This window comes from Podarcis melisellensis (genome assembly GCF_964234715.1).
Source record: "Podarcis melisellensis genome assembly, chromosome: 2".
NCBI lineage: Eukaryota > Metazoa > Chordata > Lepidosauria > Squamata > Lacertidae > Podarcis > Podarcis melisellensis.
The window spans coordinates 108,653,334-108,678,923 of NC_138529.1; the positions used below are offsets into that span (position 1 = coordinate 108,653,334).

The 25,590-nt window shown below is 44.7% G+C and overlaps 1 protein-coding gene and 1 long non-coding RNA gene across 2 annotated transcripts; one reads left to right on the forward strand and one right to left on the reverse strand.

The window, feature by feature from the left end:
- Positions 1-5,535: 5,535 nt before the first annotated feature.
- On the forward strand, positions 5,536-10,538 carry LOC309365306. The gene is made up of 4 exons (XR_014165990.1): positions 5,536-5,669; positions 6,372-6,503; positions 8,403-8,720; positions 10,413-10,538. It is a non-coding gene; the product is annotated as an uncharacterized lncRNA (long non-coding RNA).
- Positions 10,539-14,151: 3,613 nt separating this feature from the next.
- LOC309365080 (uncharacterized protein) lies at positions 14,152-25,001 on the reverse strand (the record flags this gene model as incomplete). Its single annotated transcript, XM_081903220.1, has 6 exons — positions 24,881-25,001; positions 22,268-22,657; positions 19,403-19,492; positions 19,155-19,220; positions 16,495-16,619; positions 14,152-14,331 (listed from the first exon to the last, which is right to left on the reverse strand). Exons 1-6 carry the CDS (start codon positions 24,912-24,914, stop codon positions 14,152-14,154), a joined length of 885 nt encoding a protein of 294 aa, XP_081759346.1. The 5' UTR covers positions 24,915-25,001.
- Between the last annotated feature and the right edge of the window lie 589 nt (positions 25,002-25,590).

Here is a 25,590-nt window from a genome sequence, read left to right on the forward strand (position 1 = left end):
TTGCTAGGGTGACTGAACAGCCTCATGCATTGGCATCTGTGAGCTAAACAGCTTCCATTGCTTTCCCGCTCAGAAGTGTGATATAAATAATCCACTGCACAAATCTATATTTACAGTAAGGACCCCTGACAATTAGGTCCAGTTGTGGCCGACTCTGGGGTTGCGGCACTCATCTCGCTTTATTGGCCGAGGGAGCCGGCGTACAGCTTCCGGGTCATGTGGCCAGCATGACTAAGCCGCTTCTGGTGAAACCAGAGCAGCGCACGGAAACGCTGTTTACCTTCCCACCGGAGTGGTACCTATTTATCTACTTGCACTTTGACATGCTTTCGAACTTGAATTCCCCCCACAAAATACTGAGAGTCACGGCAATTTTTAGCAGCATTTGCATTCTCTTTCTCCCGCTTTCAAGGCAGGAGCTTATAGCTGCCATATAAATCTAATAAATAATAATACATCTTCAGGGATGCTGTACTTTCTGATGTGAACCCAGCAGAACCTCGAAACCAGGCAGATGCACTTAGCAGGTCTGCAAAATCTATTGCTGGTCCTCCAATGTCAGGAAGTCAGTCCATGTTTCTTCAATTTCAAGTAAAGCCTATTGCCTTGACGACAAAGACAATGAGTAATAATATGACCACACATCTAAATCTCAAGTCAGCTGTAGGTTTCCTTGGTTTTTGCGTTCGTGTCAGCTGTTTTACAGAATACAAATGGGAGTTTTCAGAAAGGAAGTTGTGGTTTTTGTCAACCCCTGGCTCCTTGCTCCCCATCTGATGCCCTTTTCTTGTCAGCACAGAATCAAATGTAGAAATGAAGAAGAACTATATGAAAACGATGTACAGGTGGTGGTTGACTTCTAGTAAATTAGCTAAGACGTATAAAGCTGAACCAGACATGTGCTGGAAATGTAAGGGGAAATGGGAGGTACCTTTAACATACAGTAGTACCTCGGGTTACAGACGCTTCAGGTTACAGGCGCTTCAGGTTACAGACTCCGCTAACCCAGAAATAGCACCTCAGGTTAAGAATTTTGCTTCAGGATGAGAACAGAAATTGTGCTCCGGCGGCGCAGCGACAGTGGGAGGCCCCATTAGCTAAAGAGGTACCTCAGGTTCAGAACAGTTTCAGGTTAAGAACGGACCTCCAGAACGAATTAAGTTCTTAACCCGAGGTACCGCTGCATGTGGTGGATATGTCATATACTGAAAGCTTTTTGGGAGATGATTTATAATGAGCTGAAAAATGTTGAAGGTATCTTTCACAAGAAGACCAGAATCCTTTTTCCTAGGAATCAAGGTGAAAAGTAAAAAAAGGCAAAGGACCCAAGGAAGCCGGCGTTTGACCACAGACAGCTTTCCGGGTCATGTGGCCAGCATGACTAAACTGCGTCTGGCACAGCGGAACACCATGGCAGAAGCCAGAGCGCGCAGAAACGCCGTTTACCTTCCCACCACAGTGGTACCTATTTATCTACTTGCACTGGTGTGCTTTTGAACTTCTAGGTTGGCAGGAGCTGGGACAGAGCAATGGGAGCTCACTCCATTGTGGGGATTCGAACCACTGATCTTCTGATCAGCACACCCAAGAGGCTCAGTGGTTTAGACCACAGCGCCACTTGTGTCCTTAGGAATAATAGGTCAAGCGGTACCCAAGGATCAGAAAAAACTACCGTATCTATGTATTCAGCAATGGCTGCCAGGATGATTTATGGGCAGAAGAAACAGTTCCAACCAAGAAGGTCAGGTAGATAAAGCTGATGGAGTATGCGGAGATGTCCAAACTTACGGGAAGAATAAGAAATCAGGAAGAGAATTTTTTAAATAAAGACTGGGGAAAATTTATTGGATATATAAAAAGTTATTGTAAACAGCTTAAAACTTTAGCAGAGCTAATGTAAAACAAGCAGTAAAGAATACTTAAATAATTTTTAGAAGAAATAAACAAGGAATTTTTGTGGATATGCACAAGTAGAGAACCACAGATTGCGGGGGGTCAATTCGATGTTATTAACAGTTTTCTTAATTGGTATGTATTGATGTAAAATGAAAAATGATAAGTAAATAGGAAATAAATGTAATAAATACTGTAATACCATTTACCATTTCAATAAGTTTGCTTATTTAATAAAGCTGAACATTCGTGACTAATTCAAGCTCATTTAAAAGTGTGTGTGGTTTTTTATTACTGATTTGTTTCAGACTAAATAAACATTGCATTTGATTAAAAATGAAAGTAAACACTGTGGTTAGCAAGTGCAAGGTTGCCTCTTGTTTCATCTGCGGAAAGAGGAAGCTAAGAAAGATGAGGCCATCTCCTTTTCCATGAAATCGGGGGCGCAGAAACTATGATTAACTGTGGAATTCAGCTGATGCAAAGGGTGATTTCATGAGGAGGTCCTTCTTTCCACTATTGCGGACGTGGGAATCTCCCTTAGCCCAAGGGCCACATTCCCTACTTGACAAGCTTTCAGGGGCCACAGGCCAATAGTGGGCAACAGATGTGATTCTTACCTTTGTACGATAGATAGATGATAGATAGATAGATAGATAGATAGATAGATAGATAGATAGATAGATAGATGATAGATAGATAGATAGATAGATAGATAGATAGATAGATAGATGATAGATAGATAGATAGATAGATGATAGATGATAGATAGATGATAGATAGATAGATAGATAGATAGATAGATAGATAGATAGATAGATAGATAGATAATGATAGATGATAGATGATAGATAGATGATAGATGATAGATAGATAGATGATAGATAGATAGATGATAGATAGATGATAGATAGATAGATAGATAGATAGATAGATAGATAGATAGATAGATATAGATGATAGATAGATGATAGATAGATAGATAGATAGATAGATAGATAGATAGATAGATGATAGAGATAGATAGATATAGATAGATAGATAGATAGATAGATAGATAGATAGATAGATAGATAGATGATAGATAGATAATGATAGATGATAGATGATAGATGATAGATGATAGATAGATAGATAGATAGATAGATAGATAGATAGATAGATAGATGATAGATAGATAATGATAGATGATAGATGATAGATAGATAGATGATAGATAGATAGATATAGATAGATATAGATAGATATAGATAGATATAGATAGATGATAGATAGATGATAGATGATTGATTGATTGATAGATGATAGATGATAGATAGATCGATAGGTGATAGATAGATGATAGATAGATGATAGATAGATAGATAGATAGATAGATAGATAGATAGATAGATGATAGATAGATGATAGATAGTTAGATGATAGATAGATAGATAGATGATAGATAGATAGATGATAGATAGATAGATAGATAGATAGATAGATAGATAGATAGATAGATAGATAGAGATAGATAGATGATAGATAGATAGATATAGATAGATAGATAGATAGATAGATAGATAGATAGATAGATGATAGATAGATAGATAGATAGATGACAGATGATAGATAGATAGATAGATAGATAGATAGATGATAGATAGATAGATAGATAGATAGATAGATAGATAGATAGATAGATAGATAGAGATAGATGATAGATAGATAGATAGATAGATAGATAGATAGATAGATAGATAGATAGATAGATAGATAGATAGATGATAGATAGATGATAGATAGATGATAGATAGATGATAGATAGATAGATGATAGATAGATAGATAGATAGATAGATAGATAGATAGATGATAGATAGATGATAGATAGATAGATAGATAGATAGATAGATAGATAGATAGATATAGATAGATGATTGATAGATGATAGATGACAGATGACAGATGATAGATAGATGATAGATAGATAGATAGATAGATAGATATAGATAGATAGATAGATAGATAGATGATAGATAGATAGATAGATAGATAGATAGATAGATAGATAGATGATAGATTTTGTTTAGTCGTGTCCGACTCTTCGTGACCCCATGGACCAGAGCACGCCAGGCACTCCTGTTTTCCACTGCCTCCTGCAGTTTGGTCAAACTCATGCTGGTAGCTTCGAGAACACTGTCCAACCATCTCGTCCTCTGTCGTCCACTTCTCCTTGTGCCCTCCATCTTTCCCAACATCAGGGTCTTTTCCAGGGAGTCTTCTCTTCTCATGAAGTGGCCAAAGTACTGGAGCCTCAGCTTCAGGATCTGTCCTTCCAGTGAGCACTCAGGGCTGATCTCCTTAAGAATGGATAGGTTTGATCTTCTTGCAGTTCATGAGACTCTCAAGAGTCTCCTCCAGCACCATAATTCAAAAGCATCAATTATTTGGCAGTCAGCCTTCTTTATGGTCCAGCTCTCACTTCCATATATCACTACTGGGAAGTAGATAGATAAATAAATAAATAAATAATACCCCGCCCATCTGGCTGGGTGTCCCCAGCCACTCTGTGCGGCTCCCAACAGAATATTAAAAACACGATAAAACATCAAACATTTAAAACGTCCCTAAACAGGGCCGCATTCAGATGTCTTTGAAAAGTCAGATAGTTGTTTATTTCCTTGACATCTGATGGGAGGGTATTCCACAGGGCGGGCGCCACTACCAAGAAGGCCCTCTGCCTGCTTCCTTGTAACCTCACTTCTTGCAGGGAGGGAACAACCAGAAGGCCCTCAAAGCTGGATGATGGCGATAGAGATGCTCCTTCAGGCATACTGGGCCGAGGCCGTTTAGGGCTTTTAAGGTCAGCTCCAACACTTTGAATTGTGCTCGGAAACGTACTGGGAGCCAATGTAGGTCTTTCAGGACTGGTGTTATATGGTCTTGGTGGCCGTTCCCAGTCACCAGTCTAGCTGCCACATTCTGGATTAGTTGTAGTTTCCAAACCACCTTCAAGGTAGCTTATTGATGGTCAGGGCTGGAGGCCATGATGGAAGTCAATGAACATGGCCAAGTCCATAGACTAGTTTCTACCAACTCTCATTCACCCCTCTTGTGTTCTTCATCCAGGCAAGGAAGTGTTCCAGCCATGCAAATCCACTCTAGGAAGTTGCGAGGGAGCCCTTTGGCAAGGGATCTGGAGCCAACCCATTATCATAGACTCATAGATTTGTAGGGATCCCAACGGTCATCTAGCCCAACCCCTGCCATGCAGGACTCTCAGCTAAAGCATCAATGGCAGGTGGCCATTGATTTCGTCCCATTGGGGAAGAAATGATCAAATTGAAAAATCAAGGTGAGATAGTAATTAATACGCTGGCAGGAAGACATGTCTTCATGTGCTTTAGAAGAATCCTGTAGCTGTGATAGCAAGTGTCCTGGGAGACAGGGTTTTTCAATGATGCTTGCTTTGTTGTGGTGACTTTTGTGGTTTCCTCTATCTGTGCTAGTGCAAATTGCTGAAGTGGTGGTTTTCAGTAGCAGGTATGCTGTGTCACGCAAGCCTTGCTGCGCCGTCTTAGAGATTTGCAGGCAACAGCTCTTGCATGTTTTCATCTGTTGAGCAATGTAGTTGGTTTTCCTGTGGGCTATTTTTGTGCATGAATAAAACGCAGCGCTGGCCCTCTGAGTCTACAGTTTGAGAGCTGGTTCTTCTCTCGCAGGATCTCAGAGAAGTGGGAAGGTTTTGTCGGAGAGGCTCAGAAGTTTCGTGTGTGCCTATATTTCAGAAGGCAGGTGAGGAGATAACTGGCGGGAGGGAAAGGATTTGTAGATCTTTTGCTTTGCTGATTCAAATTATAATGAGAAATTGAATTATTCAGTAAGCATATGTTACTAAAAATGTCCTGGGCAGAGCTTAGAATCAAGTCATATTCTGCCAAATTTCTTGACAAGGTGCGGGGAGCGAAAACGGGTTGGTGGTGGTACCTTTATTTTGCTGGGTTTCCAGTTTCCATCTCTGTTACTTCTCCATGTACTGGAGAAGATTTTGAGCATCTTGCTGGATCGCCCTAAGCGAAACAAGCTTCTGTACTTGCTAGGAAAGAAATGAAAGATAACTGGTTCTCAATTCTATTTTGGCAGTAAAAAACAAAACAGAACATTTTCTTTCAATTATTAACAGCTATGCCTTTTTTTAAAAAAAGCAATTTCCCAGAAAGTGAGTATTATGGGGGTGCTTCTTAAAAGATATCTTTGTAAGACACCAATTTTGCTGGCATTAATACATTCCAAACCACTGGCAATTCTCTGTCATCTATTTAAGTACCACCCAGATCTAGCAAGGATGGAAGTATAGAGACGCACGCTTTCTCTCTCTCTCTATCTCTCTCTCTCTCTCTCACACACACACACACACACACACAACACACTCCACAAGCCGCTCTTGGTCCTCAATGTGTATTACAATAATCTTATTTATGGTCTGAATTGTTCCAGATATTCTGATGGCTCCTGCACCACTGAAAAGTCATGCCATGCTGCTCAGCAGGAGATATTCCTGTGGCTTTTCACTCACCTTGCTTGCTGCCCATTTCCTCTCCTCAAATGCCTGTGGATATGAGCCAATGAGTGAGTATGAATATGAAATTAGAGTTTCAGAAACCAACAACAAAAGTCCTTTCCTAAAAACATAGAGAGCTGCTTTTTACAAGGTCAGACGAGTGTTTTCTCAGGTTCTCTTGCAACAGAAATCAACCCCAAAGAAGCTGGTTGTTTCACTCTCCCTTTGCATGTGGGTTTTTGCAAACTGCCCTATGATCCTTGGATGAAGGGCGGTATAGAAATTTAAATAATAATAATGATTGCCTTCGGTCTTGCAACAGAGATGGACAAATCTGTCATTTTTGGTTTCTCGGTTTCTCATTATTCCAATCTTCAGTTCTCTCGTTCCAGATCAGTGTGCAATTTTGTTAAGTCCTCATGAAAATTCATCAGGTTTTGTGTTTGAATGCAAAGATACACATTTCCCCCGATATACAGATTTTTGCAAGACAAAAATTTAGCCAAAGGTAGTGCATTTTTGTACACTATATTGGGGAAAATGTGCAGCTTTATTCCAGCTATACTCTTTTGTACACACTGCTTAACTAGAGAGCTGCCTTGCAAATTTTAGAGAAGTGAGGTTTTTGAAGGAAGGCTGTGTTTCCATTCTCATATGGTTTTGGGAAATGTGAATGAGGTTGATTCGCCTTTCAGTGTGAACTGAGTCAAATTTCCTCTCCATCCCTGTCTAGCAATACTCTGAATTCTAACTGAAAGTAGTTCTCCAGGTTCTCAGGTGGCAGTAGAACAGAGAGTCTCTCCCATCTCTTGCTACTTGTTTCTTTTGAGATCCCAGAGATGGAACCTGAGTGTCTTCTGCATTTAACACCGATGATCTACAACTAAGCTTCTTGAGAATTCTAGAAATAAGCTTGACGACCCTTGGTGCAATCATGTCCCAGGGACAGCTGTGTTGCCACATCTAGGCTTTGGAGCACCACGCACACAACAAGGAGATTTATTTGGCTGCCCTCTAAGGCTGTGCTGAATTTTTCTCCCACTTTGTGTACTCCGGAGTGTTCTTTCAGCGCTCATGCTTACAGGAAAGCCATGCCAATGGGCTTGTGTTTTTGAGGAAAGCCATGCTAATGGGCTTGTGGTTTTGAGGAAGTATAGAGCGGAAAGGCGGCAGGCTACAAAGAGATGCTTCTACAGCGGAAGGGGACCGTCACACGAGCAAAACCTGCAGCCACCTTGTAAGGAAAGCAGCTCTGCTAAAATGGAAGTATACAGTGGTACCTCAGGTTACAGACACTTCAGGTTACAGGCGCTTCAGGTTACAGACTCCGCTAACCCAGAAATAGTACCTCAGGTTAAGAACTTTGCCTCAGGATGAGAACAGAAATTGTGTGGCGGCGGCAGCGGGAGGCCCCATTAGCTAAAGTGGTACCTCAGGTTAAGAACAGTTTCCGGTTAACAACGGACCTCCAGAACGAACTAACCAGAGGTACCACTGTAAAAGGATTTTTTGAAATAGGAAAAGCCTTCTAAATCAGGCCCAAGGACCATCCTGTTCTGTTAGTGGGCAACCAGTTGCCTCGCAGAATGTGAGTGCAATAGCATTCTGCTCACTTGCAGTTACCAAAATCTGAATTGTAATACTGTTCCCAGGATTTGGGGCAGGGCAGGGCTGGGGGGAGGCAGTGCTTGTTAGCACATTTCAAAGTGTTGGTGCTGACCTTTAAAGCCCTAAACGGCCTCGGTCCAGTATACCTGAAGGAGTGTCTCCACCCCCATCGTTCAGCCCGGACACTGAGATCCAGCTCCGAGGGCTTTCTAGCAGTTCCCTCATTGCAAGAAGTGAAGTTACAGGGAACCAGGCAGAGGGAAAATACCTGGGTACACTAGCTCAAACTGGAAGAAATATATGATACTGCTGGAGATAATCTTTGAAACTAAACTTCTTTCTGGTTCCATCCCTGACAGGTGGTGAGAACTGCCTTAATCGTACTTCAAAATCTGTGCAAAAAGGGGAGACAATAACAGTGAAATTTGCTAATGATTCAGTACCTCCAGAACCTTATTTCGACACCTGCATTTGGAACAACACAGCTTCCAAGTGGGACATTCTGTGCCAGTTTAGTGACAGAGTCTGCAAGCCATACCATACTTACTTCAAAGAGAATGTTTCCGTGACAACGGGAACTTTCCATATATACAACGTAAGCAAAGATGCTGGCAGGATCTATAAGCTTCTCACCATTTCTGGAAAATGTGTGGCCTGGATCAATGTCACCGTGTCAGGTAAGTTTTTACGTGCCGCACCTCTGCGATAAGAGGATGTGGAGTCTGTGTAGACTCTGCGGTGCTATAATTGTTTAAAAACAGTTGGAAGTCAAAAGCACTTGCTCATTTGTTGTATATCCACAATCGTTATATGGGGCAGGTGGGGCTGGATTAACCATTAAGCAAAATAAACAACGCTTAGGGGGAAAAGGAAAGGGGGCACCACATAAATTTTCCATTGCCAGATTTACCATCGACCATATGGTACAGATGAACCAGGTTTGACCAAAAAAAGGCTCCCACAATAAATGAAAAAGGAGACGAAGACGAAGTAAAAAAAAAGAGATTAATGTTTTACATTTTTATGGTTTATTGTTATTTATATTTTGAATTAGATATCTACTATAGGGGCACCAAAAACTTTTAAGTACAGTGGTACCTCGGGTTACATACGCTTCAGGTTACAGACGCTTCAGGTTACAGACTCTGCTAACCCAGAAATAGTACCTCGGGTTAAGAACTTTGCTTCAGGATGAGAACAGAAATCGTGCTCTGGTGGCGCGGCGGCAGCAGGAGGCCCCATTAGCTAAAGTGGTGCTTCAGGTTAAGAACAGTTTCAGGTTAAGAACGGACCTCCGGAACGAATTAAGTACTTAACCCGAGGTACACTGGCCTTGATGTCTGATGGGAGCTGGAGTCCGACAACGTCTTGAGGGCACTGTGCCGGCTACAATGGGTGTAGCCAAGGGGGGCAGGGATCTAGGGGGCCCTAGATCAAGTAAAACAATAGAAATACTTAACTGACCAATCACGTCGGTTCTGCCCTGCTCCCCCTAACCAAGACCTACCCCCTCTAACAAAAATCCTGGCTATGGCTATGCTGGCTACCCCTGATCTAAGGCATGCCCCAAACAGCCCATTGTTTCTAAGATGGAGCTCTAAACCTGGATGTTTGCACGTTTGTTTTCAACTTTCCAGCATTGCAACTGTTTGGACCCAGACATTAATTTCATCACTTCCTCTAAAGTTCTAGAGAGAAAGGGCAAGGGCTGCGTTCAGCTGGCTCTGCTTTTACCCACAAAAGAGGGAATTTGGGGCACGGAAATGTAAAAAAAGGAAACAAAAGCTGCCTAGAAGGGAGGTGGAAAGGAGAAATATGCCAGTGAAATATTGTGGATTTCATGCTCTTTATTCAGCTCATAGTGGTGAGGAGGAATGAAAGTCCCCCCAAAGTATCTGCTTTATATACATTATTTACACAATGCGCTGCACGTGATTGGCTAATTCCAGGATTCTCCTGTAGGCCAATCAGGTTGTGGATTCACTTCCACCTGGAGCTGGATTGGGTGGCTCCTGCGGACCAATCATACTGCTGCATTGTTCTAGGACCAATCAGACTGCTGCATTCTGAATCCTATTGTTCTAGGACCAATCAGACTGCTGCATTTTGGATCCTATTGTTCTAGGACCAATCAGACTGCTGCATTTTGGATCCTATTCAACTCAGTACATAACAGCTAGGGAAAGCAAAAGCGTAGGGGAAACACATAGGCAAACCTTGGTGCTTCTCCAGTCTTCTGATAAACACCTCCTTATGTATGGTTGCTGCTTTTGGTTAATATGGAGCCACACCCGGATAATGAGTTCACTATTAATATATGTAGGAGAAATAACCTACTGAACCCCACTTTTCTTTTTCTTTCCCTGCAGGTGGTGTGTCCTGGATGTACTCCCACATTGTGATTACAGTGTTAGCAGTCTTCTTATTATTATTATTTTAAATGTTGTTGAATTTTTCTCGTCTTATCTTACTTTATAATAAAATTGCAAAATGTCGACACTCTGTTTTCATTGGGGACTTTTCATAGATAGATATAGATAGATATAGATATTGTAATGGTTATGGGTGGGTTACTCGTGCGTAAATTGCCCCCAGTTCAGTTAGAACGTTTGCTCAATCATGTTTAGGGTCGGAGCTCGCCCTCCGTGACCTGTTAGTCACTTGCAGAATCCGTCAGTGGGCGTTTCTTGAACCTCTTCCAGCATAAAAGCTGTTTGACCCCAAGTCTCCTCCTATGTTCCCTGCGCGGAACGCGTCTGCGCAAGTAAGGGGACGGCAAGGGCGTGCCAGCGCTCTCTCCGCTGGTTTCGGTTGAAGGGTCTTGGAGCCCTGACACCGATTCCTCCATCTCCCTCTCCTCTCTATTGGTGTCACGCTGAAATCCTTCCCCCCCGACTGGTTCCCTCTCCGGCATCGCTCTGGAGCTCTGCCTCCGCTTTTCGCTCTGATGTCAGTTCCCTGACAGATATATAGATTTTGCAATGCCAGACATCATCAGCATCATCATTTATTATTTCTACCCCGCCCATCTGGCTGGGTTTCCCCAGCCACTCTGGGAGGCTTCCAACCGAATATTAAAAATACGATAAAAAATCAAACATTAAAAACTTCCCTAAACAGGGCTGCCTTCAGATGTCTTCTAAAAGTCAGGTAGTTGTTTATTTCCTTGACATCTGCTGTGAAGGCGTTCCACAGAGTGGGTGCCACTACCAAGAAGGCCCTCTGCCTGGTTGATTACTCTGTCGATTTAGAGTAGCTTGTACTAGTGCACATTTGGAAAAAAGGTTTTGCGAAAACTAAAAAGCCATCATGAGATGCAGAGCTCAAAGCTATGTGAGCATCTTGCTCCATTGCAAGCAACACCGCCACCGGCTGCTCCTGTGTTAGGAATTCTGGGTTGCCTATGAACGCATAAGAATATGGCTCTTTCCTTCAATGGTAGGTTTCCTTAGACATTTTCGATCTAACATATACAGTAACCGCAGAAATGCATGCAGTTGAGAAAAGAAGATCTTGTGGCCAACAAGGCATCAAAATTGAAGAAGTTGGGGTGTATGGGGTCTTAGAGGAGGGTTGATACTTCTGGTGAAGGACACCTTGGGCTCCTTCTGAAGTGATTTGTCCACCTTTGATCCTACCCTGCACCCAGCTCTCTAAAAGAGAGCCAGGTGGCGCTGTGGTCTAAACCACTGAGCCTCTTGGGCTTGCCGATCAGAAGGTCAGTGGTTTGAATCCCTGTGACAGGGTGAGCTCCTGTTGCTCTGCCCCAGCTCCTGCCAACCTAGCAGGTTGAAAGGATACCAGCGCAAGTAGATAAATAGGTACCACTGCAGCGGGAAGGGAAACAGCGTTTCCATGCACTCTGGTTTCCATCAAGGTGTTCCGTTGCACCAGAAGCGGTTTAGTCATGCTGGTCACATGACCCGGAAAGCTGTCTGCGGACAAACACCAGCTCCCTTGGCATGATGAGCGCCACAACCCCACAGTCCCCTTTGACTGGACTTTACCGTCCAGGGGTCCTTTTTTGTTTTACTCAGCTCTCTCCTTCCAGCAACTCCTGCAGCCAAGCTGGTGCCAAATGTCTTGCTCTGCTTTCCTTTGGACCACATCAGTGAGGTTAAGAGTGGGGGTCTTGTCGTCTTGGCAGCCCAGGACCTCCATACACGCTGCCCAGGCTTGCACAGCATGGAAGGTTTCTCTGGTGCTGCTAATGCAGCCATTTGACTTCACCCCTGGAGGCATGCTCCATTGTCTCTCAAGACAGGCAGATGCCAGCAACACAGTTCTCAACAGTGTAGTAAACTGTGGCTGAAAAATCACGTTGCTGGTTTACACCCAGCTCAAGCTAGCCACAGGCCTTGGTACAGAAGTACTGTGAAAGATTCCTGGTTGCAACAAGATCAAACTTTTCCTATCTGGCTGCTAAACAGCAGAGGCAACTGACAATCTAACATCTTTCTCTCTGCTTGATGGCTTTTCGGAACAGCTGGTGGGTCCGCAGCTCTGTGCATATCAGGGATGATGGGATTTCCAGTCCAACAACATCTGGAGGGCATCAAGTTGGGGAAGGCTGCTTAAACATTGCTGGCTGTTGGGCAAAACATCTCCTAAGGACATTTCCTGATGACGAGACTGTCAGAAATTGCGTTCGACCGAGCTACTCCTCTGGTAAAGTCCTCCGACGGTGATTCATGACCTGAGCCTGTGCTGGTCCCGGGGGGAAAGGTTACTGTTACCGTAGTCAAAGTTCAGTCCTGAGTCACTAGCCTGGAATTAGTCCACAAGGTGCGAGGCGAGGTCCGAAGCAGGGGGCCGGGCGGGGACAGGAACACTCGAAGATCAGAAGCAGGAAGCCGGGCGGGGAACAGGAACACTGGAGGAACAGGACTGGATGCTGACCGAAACAGCTCTTCAATGACGACGTTGCTCCCGCAACCTGGGACCCGGCTGACTGGCCTTTATCTTCTCTGAGGCCAGGGGCGGTCCCGGCCCCCAGGAGCCCCGCCTCCCCTGGCCTTAAGGCGAGCACTCCTCCTGGGAGAAACCAGTTCCCTTTGCCTCTCTGCCCTAAGCCTCTGCAGTTCAGGAGAGGCTGAAGGGTTACTGGGCCCAGGGGGAGACTCACCTGCAGGCACTGAGTCCTCAACCACCTCTGGGGCCAGAATGGATTCACCTGGTGCCTGCTCCTGAGGATCTGGCCCAGGTGCAGGCTCCTCAGAATCAAGGCCCTGCCCCAGTTCAGCCGGCCCTGGAGGCGGGGACTCCTGTGCAGGCTGGGATTCCTCCGGTTCACTCTCAGAATCGGAATCCCAGGCCACCACAGAGCCTTTGATGAGGCTCCAGGCACGTTCCCCCATTACGCAGAGTATCCAAGCAGCAGAAGGACGAGAAATATGAGCTACATTGCTAAGAGTTTTATTTCTAATTACGCAGACAGAAAAGAATATATATCCTCTCTCTGTGAAAGCAGAGAGGCAACTGGTACAAAGGAACAGGAAACCAGTAATATCAACACCCGTCTCCCGTGAGACTTCCAACAGTCTGGAATCTCTGGAATGTAAACAGAGTCTTGTGACTCCAAGCATTGCACAGTGGCACAAACAGAAACCTAACAGAGACACCTGCAGGCTGATCCTATAAATATTTACCCAGAAATACGACACCCCGTTTTGTATTTGTACTTCTATTATTTTTATTGTATTGATTTGCTTGACTTCAATTAAAAAGTAAATTGACTTCAAATTGAAAAAGAGTAATTGACTTCAATTACTCCTACATAAGCTTGCACTGGGTTACAGACTGCAGGGTCAAAAGTGCCGCTGCATATTTGAGCCACGTGCAATTGTTGTTAATGCATAAGATTATTCTGACGTATTCTAGCCATGCTGCAATTGCTCGCAGTCCAGAAAAGGGGAGCTCCACAGTCACGGCACATCCTTTGTGTGCCTACTCAGAAGGAAGCCCCACTAAGTTCAGTAGCACGTGCTCACCTGAGTATAGGATCGCAGCCTTAGCCTCTCATATATAAACCCAACTATAATCACATAAGCGCTTCAGTAGATGAAAAGGCAACAGAAATCTCATTCTGTAAAGAAGGACTGAAGATGATCAGGGAACAATGGCATAATATGGCTCTCTCAGATTATCTGAACTTGGCATCTCCAGAAGCAGGGAGATGTTGCCTGGCGTGGAAGGAAAGGGGTACTCCATCCTCTCTCGATACAGTTTGGCTTCACTTCCATCCCTGGTTGCTGAGTGTCTCTCGCTGTAGGACGCGAAGGAAACATGCTGTGGAAAGAAAGAGAAGCTTCTGACTTGGCTGGCCACTAGATAGTTTGAAGGCAAACTCTTGGAGCACTGCCTTGTGTTTGTGCATGTGTGGTTAGGTAGGCATATACAGTGGTACCTCAGGTTACATACGCTTTAGGTTACATACGCTTCAGGTTACAGACTCCGCTAACTGAGAAATAGTGCTTCGGGTTAAGAACTTTGCTTTAGGATGAGAACAGAAATCGTGCTCTGGTGGCACGGCAGCAGCAGGAGGCCCCATTAGCTAAAGTGGTGCTTTAGGTTAAGAACAGTTTCAGGTTAAGTATGGACCTCCGGAACGAATTAAGTACTTAACCTGAGGGACCACTGTATTCACATTTATTTAATTCAAAGCTGTAAGTTTGACGGGAGGTTGGCAAGATAGCTCTGAAAGAATCCATTTGGAATTAGCAGTGCTCATAACCAGTTGCCTGTGTGGATCTGCTGCGTAGCTAATTAAGCACGGCCTGGAAGCCTAATAACACCTGCTCATTGTACATTTTCATATACAATGGTACCTCGGGTTACAGACACTTCAGGTTACAGATGCTTCAGGGTACAGACTCTGCTAACCCAGAAATAATACCTCAGGTTAAGAACTTTACCTCAGGATGAGAAAAGAAATCGCGTGGCGGCAGTGGGAGGCCCCATTAGCTAAAGTGGTACCTCAGGTTAAGAAGAGTTTCAGGTTAAGAACGGACCTCCAGAACGAATTCAGTTCTTAACCCGAGGTACCACTGTACGTCTTTTGAACACTACAGACCCTGGATGCTTCCAGCATTTTCTGTCCCCTCAGAAACAGTTTCTAAAGATTGCCTTAAACTTCCCACTGCAAGTGGGGGATAGTTCAGTTGGTAGAGCATGAGATTTCTTAATCTTAAGGCTGTGGATTTGAGCCCCACGTTGGGCAAAAGATGCCTGCATTGCAGTGGAACGCAGGTGGCGCTGTGGTCTAAACCACTGAGCCTGTTGGGCTTGCTGATCAGAAGGTCAGCACTTTGAATCCCTAGTGACAGGGTAAGCTTCCATTGCTCTGTCCCAGCTTCTGCCAGCCTAGCGGTTCGAAAGCATGCCAGCGCAAGTAGATAAATAGGTACCGCTGCAGTGGGAAGGTAAACAGCATTTCCATGCGGTCTGGTTTCCATCACGGTGTCCCATAACGCCAGGTTTTGTCTAAGGTTACCAGATTCTTTTCAAAGAATCCGGGGACACTTTTTTTGGGAAAAGATTAAAAAAAGGTTTGTTTTTTAAAAAAACAACAACTAAGAAGTAATATCTTCTCTTCTGTGGTCTCCTCTGGGCCCTGCCCTGCTCTCTTGGAGTGCTAGCCGCCGTGGAGTAGGCTCAGGTCGGGCCTGGGCTCTGCCACATTTCCTTGCCCTCCCACTGCTCTCCTACCTCTTGTCCTCAGCAGCGGCGGTGCAGCAAGGTTGGGGCTCCCCTCTTTTTTCTCCTTCCTCTTTCTCTCTCTCCCTTCTCCTTCTCCTCTCCTCCTTCTCCCTGCATCAGCTCCATGGGTTTTACTGGCCCTGGAGTGCCGGAGGCCGACTGCTCTCATTCCCGGCTTGATTTGGGTCGCGGGGGGGGGGTTCAGCAGTTCCCCCAATTGACGTGCCGGGCGTCCCTGGTTCCCCTTCGGCAGTGGCAGTCTCAGCACCCTGGAGCCAGCCTGGTAGCACAGTTGGCTCTGGCTGGCTTCAGGAGCTGCTGCTGCTGTGGCATTCACCATTTTGCCTCGCCAGAAGTCCCCATATGATGTGCCTTGTGCTGTTGAACCAATCACGCAACATTCATTCCCTACTAATAAATCTACAACACTTAAAATATAAATCCAGGGACATTAAATGAAATCCGGGGACAGATTTTGTCCGGGGGCAAATTTGTAAATCTGGGGACTGTCCCTGGGAAAAAGGGACATCTGGTAACCATAGTTTAGTCCTGCTGGCCATATGACCCGGAAAGCTGTCTGTGAACTAAGGCCAGCTCCCTCAGCCTGAAAGCGAGATGAGCGCCACAACCCCTTAGTTGCCTTTGACTGGAGGGTCCCTTACCTTTTTGTTACCTGTGGTCCCTTCCCAATCTATGATTCTGTGAAACAGTATATGAATGCCTTGGATAGAAACACAGGGGAAAGACACTTACCTCTGCTATGATCAGGCCAAGGAGACAGACAACCAAGGCTGCTAAGCTCAAATGAATGATGTTGGAGACCGTAGAATCGCTCTCACTTGCTGCCTTCGTGAAAGAGACAGAAGCGCCCTCATTCACTGCAGGAGAGAGACAGACACCATTCCTCTCTAATGTTTTGCTTAGAGCTCAGATGCATTGGAATAGTAGTCAAAGGAAGCGTGGGGACATTTTGAGGTGCCAGTACTACTGCCACGGAAACAAAGATACCTGCCCAACAGTGCTTGGGGAAAGATCCTGGGAACCTCGGAATGATCCCTCCCAGAAGTGCTCTCTCCAAGAATCTGAGTGGAAACCCCTCACGTCACAGCTAGATGGCAGCTGCTTGGTCCTGGTCTCCCTGCAACTGACCTAGCCACTGTGATCCATGCGACAGTCACCTCCAGACTTGATTATTGTAACTCACTGTACGTGGGATCGCCCTTGAGACTGACCCAGAAACTCCAGCGGGTGCAGAATGCCATGGCGAGACGCCTTACGGGGTCCTCGCTGCGAGATCACATTCACCCAGTGCTATACCAGCTGCACTGGCTCCCGGTGGACTACAGGGTCAGGTTTAAGGTGCTGATTTTAACCTTTAGAGCCCTATACAGCCTAGACCCCTCGTATCTACGGGACCGCTTCTCCTGGTATGTCCCACGGAGGACCTTACGGTCTTCAAACAAAAACATCTTGGAGGTCCCGAGCCACAGGGAGGTTAGGCTGGCCTCACTAGAGCCAGGGCTTTTTGGGCCGTGACCCCGATCTGGTGGAACGCTCTGTCACAAGAGACTAGGGCCCTGTGGGACTTGACATCTTTCCACAGATCCTGCAAGACAGAACTGTTCCACCAGGCCTTTGGACCCGGCACAGTCTGACCCCCTCCTTTGGTAATCCTCATAGAACTCTAGCCCAATGGTTGCCATTAATTTGATTTTGAATTGATTTTAGAATGAATTGAGTTTAGTATGCTGTGTTACCTTTATTGTTGTTAGCCGCTCTGAGCCCGGCTTCGGCTGGGGAGGGCGGGATATAAATAAAATTTTATTATTAGAAGAGCAGGCAGGTGAGTTCTTATTTCGCCAAGCATGCCAGTGGGAAGGACAAGAGGAAAAGGATGTACAGTAATCCTGAGTTGCTTCCGCACAACACTCTCTCTGGAACAAGCATCGGTCATTTCCTCAGCTACGGCAGAGAGTCCAAGTGGCAGTGCTATCACTGAGTTTTCTGCACTGCGCTCCCATCTTTTTAAAGACCTGCACTTTCAGGGTTCTAAATTGTGGGGAGGGGATTCCATGGGTACAAAGGAGGGTCTCCATTGTGGACCTTTGCCCTCCAAAAACCAGATAGAGCTGTAACTGTTGGCCAATCACTGCCGTGCTTTGAGAAGAGCCCAACAAAATTACAGTACAGAAACAAAGGGAATGCTTAAATGAATATTTACACAAGCAGGGCTCAAATACGAAAGTTTGGTTGTGCTTAGACTAACCTTGTGAAGAATATAGAGAACACAAAGATTTGATGGAGTATGAAAGAATTCAAGGAAAGGAAGTGACTGAAGAACAGATGTAAAGCTGAACTAGAAACTAAGAGATGTGTGGTGAGTGCGGCGGAAGTCTTTTAGAATATTTTAACCAGGATTTATATATTGTAATGTTTGAAGTATAAATTTGGTATTAGTGATTATGAAAAGAATTTTTTTTTCTTTTTCCTTTCCTTTCCTTTTTTTCTTTTCTTTTATCTTTCGTCTCTTTTCTGGTCTGCATGTTGGAAAATACGTTGACAAATGTGTTTACAGTTGTTATATATTGATTTTTGTTTCTATTTCCTTTTTCTTTTTATTTTCTTGTAATATTTAATAAAAACTAATCAAAAATTTTCAAAAATAAAAAAGAGAAGAGCAGCAGCTTGCTGGCGGACACAAGAGCTAAACCAATTTGCACCGTGCAAAAGCAACTGCTTCTCAAACCAAGATGCACCATTAGCCACCTGTAGCCCTTACTCAGAGTAGACCCATTCAAACTAATGGGCTGAAGTTAGTTATGTTCCTTCATTCCAATGAGACCACTCCGAGTAGGCTATGATGCACGGAGGATGTTTCCAGATGATCTGCTTATTGAGCCTTCATTCTGATTTATTTATGGGGAGGTGAGATAGGAAACATTGGATTAAGCAAGTGCTATGGACACAGATGGCGCTATGGATTAAACCACTGAGCCTAGGACTTGCCAATCAGAAGGTCGGCGGTTCGAATCCCCGTGATGGGGTGAGCTCCCGTTGCTCAGTCCCTGCTCCTGTCCACCTAGCAGTTCGAAAGCACGTCAAAGTGCAAGTAGATAAATAGGTACCGCTCCGGCGGGGAGGTAAACGGCGTTTCCGTGCACTGCTCTGGTTCGCCAGAAGCAGCTTAGTCGTGCTGGCTACATGACCCAGAAGCTATACACCAGCTCCCTCGGCCAATAAAGCGAGATGAATGCCGCAACCCCAGAGTCGGCCACGACTGGACCTAATGGTCAGGGGTCCCTCTACCTTTACGCACAGCACACTTTCCAGGGCATTTCTCTCTCACTTTACTTATTACAAAATGTCTGGTTTTGGGGTGGAGGAGGACCAGCCCCCAGCTAAAGAGAACTTACTCGGGGGAGATGCCAGAACTGGCCTGTCAGACGAACTCTCAGCCTGGTCGGTTGAAGTGTTCATCCCTGGGTGAGCAGAAAAGAAAGAAGGAAAACTTGAAGAAAGCGTCAGTCTAGTGTGCATCATGGACATGCAAGCTTTCTCTTAGGGAGGAAAATAAATGCCTGCACACTCCCTCTGCCAGCATCGCATTTGTTTCCTTCCTGATTTCCCTTTCCCCATCCATTCTCCATCCCCTAGAACTTACCTGTCGCTCCTGTACTTTTGCTGATACGCATTCCACTTCTCTCCTCTTCTAGAAATCGTACGCCCTTGTATTTGGTGCTGTTTGTTTCTGCTAAAATGACAAGAAAGGGGCTTTACATTTTCTTTTAATGCCTAAGGGCTTTTGCTTTCTCCGCGGAGGAGAGAAGCAGGCTTTGACTCACCTGTCTACTATATAAACTCTTTTATCAGGGATGGGGATCCTATGGGAGTCATTTTGGACTCACAGCTGTCCATGGAGGCGCAGGTTAATTCTGTGTCCAGGGCAGCTGTTCACCAGCTCCATCTGGTATGCAGGTAAAGACCCCACCTGCCTGCGGACTGTCTCTCCAAAGTGGTGCATGCTCTGGTTATCTCCCGCTTGGACTACTGCAATGCGCTGTACGTGGGGCTACCTTTGAAGGTGACTCAGAAACTACAATTAATCCAGAATGCGGCAGCTAGACTGGTGACTGAGAGTGGCTGCCGAGACCATATAACACCGGTCCTGAAAGATCTTCATTGGCTCCCAGTGTGTTTCCGAGCACAATTCAAAGTGTTGGTGCTGACCTTTAAAGCCCTAAATGGCCTCGGTCCGGTATCTGAAGGAGCGTCTCCACCCCCATCATCCAGCCCGGAAACTGAGGTCCAGCGCTGAGGGCCTTCTGGCGGTTCCCTCGCTGCGAGACGTGAGGTTACAGGGAACCAGGAAGAGGGCCTTCTCAGCAGTGGCGCCTGCCCTTTGGAACACCCTCCCATCAGATGTGAAGGCAATAAACAACTATTTTACTTTTAAAAGACAACTGAAGGTGGCCCTGTTTAGGGAAGTTTTTAATGTCTGATGCTATATTGGTTTTAATATTCGGTTGGAAGCCGCCCAGAGCGGCTGGGGAAACCCAGCCAGATGGGCAGGTATAAATAATAAATTATTATTATTATTATTATTATTATTATTATTAGGACCTCCAAAGGTTGAGTTGCTGAGCTGCAACTCCCATCATCCCAGATGACTGGCCATGCTGGCTGAGGCTGATGAGAGTTGGAGTCCAGCAATCTCTGGAGGGCCACAGGTTCCCCATCGCTCCCTTGTGTGGGGCTGAGGGTGGTTGATGGCAACGGAAAAAGGTGTGGGCAGAATTAGGCTTTGCTGGTCAGTGGTGACAGACAGGCACGTCGTGTATCCATAGCAATTGACCAGAGAAGGAATGACCGCTGGGAGGAGCACAGAGAGAAGAAACACCATGGTGCTTCTGAAGCAGCACAACAGGACGCCTTTATCTACCCCAGCTCCACAAAACATGTCTCTCCCGCATTGGTCTCTTTAGACACAGGAGGAACTGCAACCTTCCAATAGTTTTACTTCACTCCAAAGGGGCACTCCTTCTTTATCTACTAAGATGGACAGGTGCCAGCAACAAACAACGGCAAGACCATTAATTTGCATGCCCTGCTATCACAAATAGCTGGCATTTTCCAGTCAGATTGCACAGAAGCAATCCTTTCATTCTGCTCAGCTCTGCCCCACCCTTGCCTGTTATTTGTTTTGCAAAATTCACCCCAAAGCCCAAAGTGCAAGATGAGCGTCACATCTGCTTTGGCTCTCAAAAGGATCTACCATATTTTTCGCTCTATAAGACGCACTTTTTCCCCTCCAAAAATTAAGGGGAAATGTGCATCCTATGGAGTGAATGCAGGCTCCTTGGCTTCAGCGATAGCAACGCAAAGCCTCCGAAGCACAGAGGGAGCGCTCCCTCCGCGCTCCGGAGGCTATGCGTTGCTTTCACTGAAGCCTGGAGAGCGAAAGGAGTAGGTGCGCACTGACCCCTCTCACTCTCCAGGCTTCAGGGATTGCCGCCTGAAGCCTTTGGAGCGCAGTGGAACCTCGCGCTGCTGCGCTCCAAAGGCTTCGGGTTCTTTTCGCTGAAGCCGGGAGAGCAAGACTCTCCTGGCTTCAGCAGAGAGGGAGAGCTGCGCAGCGCCCCTTTAGCCAAGCGGGAGGAGAAATGGAAGGGGCTCCGTTTCTCCTCCCGCTTCGCTGAAGGGGCGCAGAGCAGAGAGGGGGAGATTTTTTTTTCTTGTTCTCCCCCTCTAAAGCAAGGTGCGTCCTATAGAGTGAAAAATACGGTATATGGCACCTGTATGCTTTCCTCTCTAGGGAAAAAAGCAGCCCTAGGGAGGGGTTGATTTTAATCAGGAAACTATTGTATTGTGGGGTGGGATGTGTGTGGAAGAGTTAGAGTTAAGGTTAGACCACATAGTTTTGTGGTTCCGATTTAACACTGGAGGCCTCCTGGCTGCTTTTAACTTATTAAAAACCACAGATCTAAATCAAGTTATCTCCCTCATTACATCTATAATGGCTGTTATTTTAATAACAAGAAATGACAGACAACCAAACCACAATGTGAGAAAGTGAGTAGGTCGGGTGAAGCATCGTCCCTCGGTCTGCTCCAGGCATGTTATAAAGACGTATCATTTTGCCCAGGATTTCCCTTGGCCTAGCTATTAATAAAAACATAATCATCAAATAATCTCTTATAAACGGAATAATAATATTATACAGTGGTACCTCAGGTTACATACGCTTCAGGTTACATACGCTTCAGGTTACAGAAATCCGCTAACCCAGAAATAGTGCTTCAACTTAAGAACTTTGCTTCAGGATAAGAACAGAAATCAGGCTCTGGCAGCGCGGCGGCGGCAGGAGGCCCCATTAGAAAAAGTGGTGCTTCAGGTTAAGAACAGTTTCAGGTTAAGAACGGACCTCCGGAACTAATTAAATACTTAACCCGAGGTTCCACTGTAATTAAATCGTTTATTAAAAACAAGAGGGTCACACTAAGGTGCAGACCGAACCGAACCCTCTTACCCTTGGTCACTGTGAGGCTGATGTTAGCCGACAGCATCACGTCCAATGCCAGCAAGGTGATGCAGTAAATCCCAGAATCTTCAGCTCTCGCATCCTTGAGTAACAGAGAAGCATCCTCAGAGGACAATTCTGCACGATGTCTGTATTTGTCTGTTTTCCTAATGCTGAATTTGCAATAGTCCCTCCAGGACTGGGTACCATCCCCTGCCAAGCAGTTATCCGCCATGAGAATCAGCACCACCTGACGGCCCGTGACAAAACGCCATCGCACCTGGAAGTAGCCCGGCACCGAAGTCGGAAAAGTCAACGAGGCAGAGAGCAAGGCTGTATTACCTTCCGAGATGGAAATCAGAGATTCGGGCACCGTCAACAAAAGGGCTGCAGCAGGGCCTGGGCAGAAGGGAGAACAGGGAAGGGGGTTTAAGCAGGCAGAAGCGGGCACCGACTTCTTGGGCTAGGACAACGCAAGGCGCTTTCCCCCAAGCTGTTGGGAAATATACTGTCAGCCAATGAGATTTCTCTAGTGGGAGGAAGAGCAACACTGGTGTAGGGAAAGTGATATGTGTTTTTGTGTTTGTTGATTTAGAGAAGTTGAACGTCAAGGCCAGTATACAATGTATAGCCACGTCAATGTGTTGATAGATGATAGATAGATAGATAGATAGATAGATAGATAGATAGATAGATGATAGATAGATGATAGATAGATAGATAGATAGATAGATAGATAGATAGATAGATAGATAGATATAGATAGATAGATGATAGATAGATAGATAGATGATAGCTAGCAAGATGATAGATAGATGATAGATAATAGATAGATGATAGATAGATAGATAGATAGATAGATAGATAGATAGATAGATGATAGATAGATAGATAGATAGATAGATAGATAGATAGATAGATAGATGATAGATAGATAGATGATAGATATAGATGATAGATAGATAGATGATAGATAGATAGATAGATAGATAGATAGATAGATAGATAGATAGATGATAGATGGATAGATAGATAGATAGATGATAGATATAGATGATAGATAGATAGATAGATGATAGATAGATAGATAGATAGATAGATAGATAGATAGATAGATGATAGATAGATAGATGATAGATAGATAGATAGATAGATGATAGATAGATAGATAGATAGATAGATAGATAGATAGATAGATAGATAGATATAGATAGATATAGCTAGATGATAGATAGATAGATAGATGATAGATAGATGATAGATAGATAACATCTCCCTACCCCAAAGGTCTTACACTCAGAATATTGACTGTAAGAGGAAGGAAGGGAGGTGAAGGGCAAGGATTATAAATTGCATTTCTATGTAGAAATGAAACTTTTTTAAAAAAAATTAAATGAATAAATAAACTCAGTGTTTCAGGTGAGTTAGGAAAAGGAACCATCTCCCTTCAATTTTTTAGGACAGCTTTTAGAAATTGTGTATGTGATGCAATTCCTAAGAGCTCAGGCATGCTGAGGTCTACAAGCCAAAGGCATCGTAACATGTACATTTATACTACCTACTTCCCACCCACCCAAAGCGGGGTGCCAGTGAGAGTTGGCGTACTAGTTTGAAAAGGAAAGAAGCTGCACGTTTTTGCATATTTCAAAAAGCACTGAGGTTTTTATTTTGCCAGGGTACTTGGCAAAATAAACATGAAGCATGAAGCTGCATAATCACACAGAGAGAAAATCCCCTCTATGGATTATCTCCATGCGAGCAAAATTTCCTGCACAAAGTAACTGAGCTGCATGTTCTTTGGTGGTAGACTATCTATTGTGAGTGAAATGCACTGGGCTTGTGCTGCGATACCAATTGCAGAGCTGGAATAACAAAGAACCAAAAACAACACAACATCTGTGTGGCCCTTCTTTCTGTCAAGTTTTTCAAGGGCACCTGCATGTTGTATTTACAGGAGAAATTCAAGCGCACACCAGATTTTAGGCTAGCACAATCAAGGTGGATTAAAGGGCTCTGTCACCCTTGTGCAGCAAATGATTTTTTTCATTTTTATTTTTTAAAATACCAGACTTTCTGCAGTTTGGAAAGTGAACCGGAAAATGCATGGAAATGTAAGGGGTGAACAAATGGACGAAATAGGTGTAAACACTCAGCGATCAAACCAGAACAAATGCTCAATAAAGACCAGGCAGAATTTAAACTCTGTGCAATTTTAATTCTGCAATTTAACCTTTGTGCAAGCAAATCAGAATGGATGCTGAATAAGCAGATTGTCTGGAAGAGCTGTAAGTGGGGATTGCGTATTGGAAAGTAATCTCCGCAAACTCCCTTATCAGGATTCCCATCGGACAACTGAGCTGAGATGTGCCTGTCCATAACATCTCAAGTGCATAGCTGTCAACTTTTCCCCTTTTTCCAGGGAAATTCCCTTATTCCAAATAGGATTCCTCGCAAGAAAAGGGAAAAGTTGACAGCTATGCTCAAGTGTAATCCACCACCTGAAGTAATCTGCATCCTGAGAAAGCTTTGCAATTTGAGTTTTGTTGAATTCACAACCTTCCCCTCCCCCCACACCATTTGCCTAGGGTAGCAGCATCTCCTAAAATAGACCCTTTTACTCACCTATCAGCATCCCAAACAGCCACAGCTTTGCCATTGCAACCAGGATTCCTGCATTTACAGCCCCACGGTCTTTTGCTAAGTCAACCTCAGTGACCCTCTCTTCCCCCTATGTAGTCTGCTCAGGGCAAGACTGATGGGAGCCAGGAACTTCCTCCTAGCTCACTGGTGAACTCAGTCAGGCTCTGCAGTTTCTGCTTAAAAGTGAAATTTAAGGTCAAACTGCCATGAATGAACAAGTATGTAGCTTGTTATGTAAATAGAAACCACAGAGACAGAAGTGAAGCTGCTGAAGAAAACATATACAGTGGTACCTCGGGTTACATACGCTTCAGCTTACATACGCTTCAGGTTACAGACTCCGCTAACCCAGAAATATTACCTCGGGTTAAGAGCTTTGCTTCAGGATGAGAACAGAAATCATGCTCAGGCGGCGTGGAAGCAGCGGGAGGCCCCATTAGCTAAAGTGGTGCTTCAGATTAAGAACAGTTTCAGGTTAAGAACAGACCTCCAGAACGAATTAAGTTCTTAACCCGAGGTACCACTGTAGTATTCTGCTAGAATGGGAAACAAAAGATGAAGAGGTCAAATCAGTTATGATTAAATGGGCACAAGATATAGAACACAATCTACAGTTTGAGGACTGGGGAAAGCTGTGGAAGGTAGATCTGGAATTTACTGACTGTTCTCTGCTGAAAGAAAACTATAGGAAA